A 6,672-nucleotide genomic window follows, 5' to 3' on the forward strand; every position below is an offset into this window, starting at 1 on the left:
CAACGATTCATCTTTAATCACTTTAGCAGACTCAAAACAAATATACACAACCTGATAATCAGAACTTATCTAATGACACCAATGGAGCGGGAGGGTTTTTACTTGAATTGGACCAATTCACTTCTTAGTCACAACCGCACAACTACAGTTCGATATGGAGTCTGTGCACCTTGTGCAGCTGCTCAGGTGAGGTGTGTGGTGGAGTTCATACTCGGACTCAGGAGTCATGCCAACTGTATGAAAACAGTTTAGACAGTGTGCTATATGTCAAACAGCTGCTACATGGATGAACCAAGGAACACAAACCTTCTTAATTGAACAGTAAAGTCTAATTAGTAAGCATAGGTGATCAAAGGTGTTCAAGTTCTAGAAAAGATTAGACAATCTGATTACTTTCCAAAATAAGGTTAACCCTTTAACACCTAAGCCTCAAAATGGCACCTAAGCCTTTTTTGTGCTTATTTTAACCATAAAATAACTGGAATAACTTTCAATATCTTTATTTTCAGTTTACTAATTCAAAATGACAAAAAGCTAAATGTTGTATTTAGAAAAATACACTGTAGTTGTAAACAAACACCAGATTTTGCTTTACATTTGAAATTTGAACAGTATAAAACATTATTATTTAAAATAACATTTGCTTGAGTTTTTGTCTGTGCAAAAACAAGCCAAAAAAAACTTGTGTACAGGCGTTTTTTTTGCCAGCATCCTGCAACAGTGCAAGTGAAATTACCGTAATAACCATTTTCATCTTTCAGAAACCATTGGATTTTTTTCCCAAGAGCACAAACTGTCCCGTAATAGCGATAATGCAAAAAACGTGTCATCTGCGATACGCTTGGTCAAAGGTAAAAAAGAAACATTTTAAAAGTGTAAAGATACATAAATTAATATAAATTTCATGGCGCTACATTATGTTTTTCCTGATAATGATACAAATCTGTGCCCTGAGGGACAAATTTAAGATGATGGTACATGATGGAACACGAAGTAATCTGGCTCCAGATTAGGAAAGTTTCCACCTGAAATAGTGTAGTGTGTGTGAGGAGAGAATTAGGGTTGTGAATGTGTAGCAGACTGCAGGGTCACCTGGGATTTGGGAGCACACATGAGTGAACTGTCAAGATGTCAAATCAGGCAGACACACACAGAATGGATGTGGATTAGCGGTAAAAGCTGTCTGCGCCCAGAGGGGCCTCAGTCGGACCCCCGTGGGTAAAAACTCCTTGACCCTGCCGCTCATGTCAGTGTCTCATAGCACCTGCCATTTTATTAGGCACATACGATGGCACATGTTGTGGTGCGTTGCTGCTGCAGTCCATCTCTTTCAAGGTTGCACGTGTTGTACGTTCAGAAATGGTCTTCTGGTGGTTATTTGGGTTACTGTTGCCTTACTTTTGCCCACAGAACTGCCACTCACTGGCTATTTCCTCCTTTCCAGACCATTCACAGTAAACCCTAGAGACGGCTGTGTATGAAAATCTCAATTGATCGACAGTTTCTGACATACAGACCAGTCCGTCTGGCACCAACGACCATGCCAAGTTCAAGAATCTTGTAAATCATCTCTCTTTCTCCATGAACTTCAACTGCAACTTCTTAAATATGTCTACATGGCTAAATGCAATGAGTTACTGCCATGGGGTTGGCTGTAGTCATAGTAGGGATACTTGAGTAAAAGTACCAGAAAATGACTTTGGTAGAAGTTGAAGTCCCTTTTTTATAATATTACTTATGTAAAAGTCAAGTATATGACATTTACTGTACTTAAGTATCAGTATTGAACCATAGTAGCTCAGTGGTAGGGCGAGATGTCTTTCAACTGGAAGGTTGTGGTTTAAATTCCTGGCCCTGCTAGTCTATAGTATAGACTAGACTATATAGTGTCTTGCTCAAGGACACTATTATGTGTCCTTGAGCAATCCCATGTTGAAGCGTTTCAATGGGTGAAAGGCAAAAACTATAGTGTAAAGCAGCTCATCAAGACTAGAAAAGCTCTGTATATATACAGACCATTACCAACTCTTCTTCTTCTGATGTTATTTGGTAGTAACAAGTATCAAAGATAGTTAGAGGAAATGTAGTGGAGTGAAAGTAAACATTGCTAGACATATAAATAACAAAGTACAGAGATATGATTTTTGTACTTAAGTACAGTAACAAAGTATTTGTACTTACAACACTGGTTGGCCAATTACATATTTGTATTACAAAGCAGTTGAACAGGTGTCCCTGGTAAAGTGCCAGGCAAATGTATGTGGTGTACTATGGGAAGACGCTATAGATGTACCGCATCTTCGTGGTATAATGAATAATAGTGTAAACTGTACTTAACTGGGTCAAATAGAGCATCTGGAATTGTGTGTCTAAGCATTCAGTGGCAGACATATGTTAACTTTTAACACACATGCACTCCATTAAAAAAAATATTATATTATACCCATTTGCCAAACTTGGGCAAAAAATGAAAAGATAGAGAAGCACAGCATGTCTATTAGATATGTGACTGATTACATATACAGTATGAAATGCTCCCAGTAAAACACCTAATAAATACTTATCTGATACACCTAACAAAGAACAAAAGAACTCTCATTTCATAAAACATCAAACCAGATACAACGAGTGGCTCTCACGCTTTTTCCTTTTTTCATTACATAACAATAACCATCTGGTAGGTGATGACTTAATTTGTCTCCACTTCCAACCTTTGTTTGATAATTTGAAAGAGAGAAAAAAGCACAGGAAATGCCATGTAAAGTAAGTGGATCAGCTTAATTACTAACCCAGCTGACATCAAAAGACACGAGGGCCCTTCAGTGAGGGCCAGTTGGCTTTTGAGTCCCGAGGTCCTAAAGAGAGCAAGACTGAGCAGAGAGGGAGTGTGAAACAAATAGAGAGTCTCAAATTAAAAGATAAATCTTCTGCTGGACAGAGACGCATGAAGCACTGTGGAATTAGACTGTGTGTTGTGGCAACTGGAACGTTTGATAACTGGTCACTAAGATCAGTCCAGTCAAAATCCTTGTCAATTTAAATAATTTTAAACATAGCATAAAGGAAGTAGCCAATGCTAGCTTCAGTTGCTTTGAAGGTCCATCCATCTATCCATCCATTGTCTACAGCTTTATCCTCCACATGAGGATTGTGGGTGACTGGAGCCAATCCCTGCTGACACAGGCTGAAAGTTGGGGTGCTCCATGTTAAATAAGCAGTGAGAGTTAGTGCCATCTACTGGTGAGATTGCAGAGTGCAACAGAGGACTCCTCTGCTCACTCCTGTTTTTCCTAAAACGTGTCAGGGAGCTACAACGGCCTTCATATCCCTGAAAGAATGGGAAACGCTCTTTCACGCCTCTTTCTACTCCCCCACTCTCTCTGCCATTTTGGGTTAATGTTGGCTTCAGATGTTTGCCCGTTTGTGTAGTTAGCAAAGCACGACTGTTCGGGCTGCTGTAGAAACATGTCGGCGTAAGACGGCGGCCTCAGCAAGCCTCTTTGCTGAAGTACATGTTTAAAGGCTTATTCTAAAGCTGCACCCAAATGATTTTTATGACCACACATTTGCCTATTTACCTCCTAATTGATACCTTTATTTGATTGATAAATGTATACATTAAACGTGTTTGCCTTACCCTATGTTCTTCTTCATTTATAGTATTTGTTGTCACTTGTAAAACAGGTACACAGACAGAGGTGATATTAGCAGTCATCTTTTTGGGCCAGGAGACAAACGATGTAAGTCGCCACAGGCTTGCATGGTTTGATCTTTGTGTTGATGTTAAACAGAAAGGTGATTTGACCATTATGCCACAAAAAGATGCTCACACTGTTTTCTTCTCCTCATACACTCTACAGGAATTGGATCAAAAAAACAAAGCCCCCATCCAGCTCCTCATCTGACTCTGACTAAAATGCAGTTTAACCAGTGATCGAGCGGTGAAGGGCCACAGTCACACTCCTGGACTCCGGGCCTGCCCGCCTGCTCCTCACCCCACAGCTGGAGGCCCCGCAAGGAGCATGAGCGTGGGAAGAATCAACCGCTACAGCATTGTATCATCTGAGGAAGACGGCCTCCGCCTCACTACCATGCATGGCATGAACGGCTTTGGCAATGGCAAGATCCACACACGCCGCAAGTGCCGCAATCGATTCGTCAAAAAAAACGGCCAGTGCAATGTGCAGTTTACCAACATGGACGACAAGTCGCAACGCTACATGGCTGACATCTTCACCACGTGTGTCGACATTCGCTGGCGATGGATGCTGGTAGTCTTCACTCTTGTGTTTGTCGTCTCCTGGCTGGCCTTTGGGTTAGCCTTTTGGGTCATTGCTCTGTTGCATGGTGATCTGGATAACCCAGCAGGAGATGACAACTTCACTCCATGTGTTCTGCAAGTCAACGGATTTGTGGCCGCCTTTCTTTTCTCCATCGAAACACAGTCGACGATAGGCTACGGTTACCGCTGCGTCACGGAGGAGTGCCCAGTAGCTGTCTTTATGGTGGTTTTCCAGTCCATTGTAGGGTGCATCATTGACTGCTTTATGATTGGTGCCATCATGGCCAAGATGGCGAGGCCTAAGAAGCGAGCGCAGACACTTTTATTTAGCCACAACGCTGTCATTGCCATGAGGGATGGAAAGCTGTGTCTCATGTGGAGGATAGGCAATCTTCGTAAAAGCCACATTGTTGAAGCCCATGTTAGGGCACAGCTCATCAAGCCTCGGGTCACAGACGAGGGGGAATATATTCCTCTAGATCAGATTGACATTAATGTGGGCTTTGACAAAGGCTTGGACAGGATTTTCTTGGTTTCGCCCATTACTATTCTCCATGAGATTGATGAGGAGAGCCCCCTTTTTGGGATTGGCAAACAGGACTTGGAAACAGCAGACTTTGAGATTGTTGTCATTTTGGAAGGCATGGTTGAAGCAACCGCAATGACCACACAGGCTCGCAGCTCCTACTTGGCCTCCGAGGTCCTTTGGGGCCATCGGTTTGAGCCAGTTTTGTTTGAGGAGAAAAACCTGTACAAGGTGGATTATTCTCACTTTCACAAAACGTACGAGGTACCGTCCACCCCCCGCTGCAGTGCCAAGGACATGGTGGAAAACAAGTTCCTAGTTCCCAGCTCTAACTCCTTCTGCTATGAAAACGAGCTGGCCTTCCTTAGCCGTGATGAGGAGGAGGAGGACGTAGGTGGAGGGAGCAGAGTGCTGGCGAATCTCAGTCCAGACCGGAACAGCCGACATGAGTTTGAACGCTTACAGCCCAACAGGGCACTGGATCAAAGGTCATACCGTAGAGAATCGGAAATATGACCCCTATCCACTGGCCCAGGTTGGAGGTCATGTCAATGTTCAATAACTTTATCTGAGGATAATTATGCCGAACAATGCAAAGTGCCATAGGAACTGACTACTGTGAAAGATTGGGAACAGAAACAGGACAACAATGCAAAAGGGATTTGCATAATAGGAATGGAGCGAAGCACGAGTAGGAATTGTGGTAAGGAATGTCTACAATCAAGGAAAAGGCTAGAGAAAGACCTTCTTCCTTCATGGAAACTTGAATCTTTTTTCACTTGGTCATTATGAGTTAAGCGTGTTCAACGACATGCATCAAAAACTGTTATGACAGAACCTTTTAATCAAATTTTAGGTGTAAATACATTTCTTAGGTAAGTTATGTTTTGTGTGCAGTATCAGTTTCCAAGAATCACCTCTTAAAAGAAAATGGAATTAGCTTTTCCTACTTGTTATTGGGCACAAATACAAGGCGTCTCTTCAGAGCCCATTTGTATTACTGTAATGTGCCGGACCTGTGTTCAGTGACACATTGAAAATTCATGCACTGCAGCATTCAGATGCAATGAGCCATCATAAAACAGCAAGCCACTGAAAACAACATCGCTCAACACCCTTGTGTTGACATCGGTGTGATCTCAAAATGAAGGGAGAACAAGCTATTGCACTATAAGCTAGATGGAGGAAAATGCTGATTGACAAAGACAAGCTATTTATTAAATCCCAAAATGCCTCATATTCTAATATTTTATTAAAAATGCACAAGCCACCAACATCGTGACCCCGCTACGTGGTCAGGAAAAAACAAATCTAAAGCACAAATGGCAATGAACCACCTTTAATGAACATTTTGCAATTGCACAAACTTAAATTCAGGTCTTTACTGATAAAGAAATTGTATTTTGTAACCTGTCTGATGCATCTCAAAGTCTACCTTAATTTCACAACATGACCAAATATCCAATCAGCACAGTTTAACTAAAACCTGTATGTTTTCTTTCAATATGGAAAATACACCTGTACAAACATGGTCTGAATATACATATATATATATACACACATATATATATATATATCACACTTTATGTGTTTTTGTTCTTTTTGAATATGAATCTATGCACATTGTTAATCTGTTTCAGGGGACAGAAAATCAATGCTCCAGTCCAAGGGGTCGGAAACCTTTTTAAATTTTTATAGCATCCTTTAACAGCCATACTAAACTGAACTCATTGAACACTTGCATCACATTAACCTCCCTAACATGATGGCCGGGGGCTGCTTGTTTTTTTGGTGAGCCATCTGATGTCAAATGGTAGTGATGATGATGATGGTGATGATATCACCTGGTTTGCTTCAGTCAATC

General features: G+C 41.4%; 1 protein-coding gene across 1 annotated transcript; it reads left to right on the forward strand.

Moving 5' to 3' along the window:
* Window positions 1–3,929: 3,929 nt before the first annotated feature.
* On the forward strand, window positions 3,930–6,370 carry kcnj12a (potassium inwardly rectifying channel subfamily J member 12a). Its single transcript, XM_044013281.1, has one exon. The coding sequence runs from the start codon at window positions 4,023–4,025 to the stop codon at window positions 5,322–5,324; it is 1,302 nt and encodes a 433-aa protein (XP_043869216.1). The 5' UTR covers window positions 3,930–4,022; the 3' UTR covers window positions 5,325–6,370.
* The last annotated feature ends 302 nt before the right edge of the window (window positions 6,371–6,672 follow it).

The sequence above is a fragment of the Solea senegalensis genome, linkage group LG18 (assembly GCF_019176455.1).
Source record: "Solea senegalensis isolate Sse05_10M linkage group LG18, IFAPA_SoseM_1, whole genome shotgun sequence".
NCBI classification, from domain to species: Eukaryota; Metazoa; Chordata; class Actinopteri; order Pleuronectiformes; family Soleidae; genus Solea; species Solea senegalensis.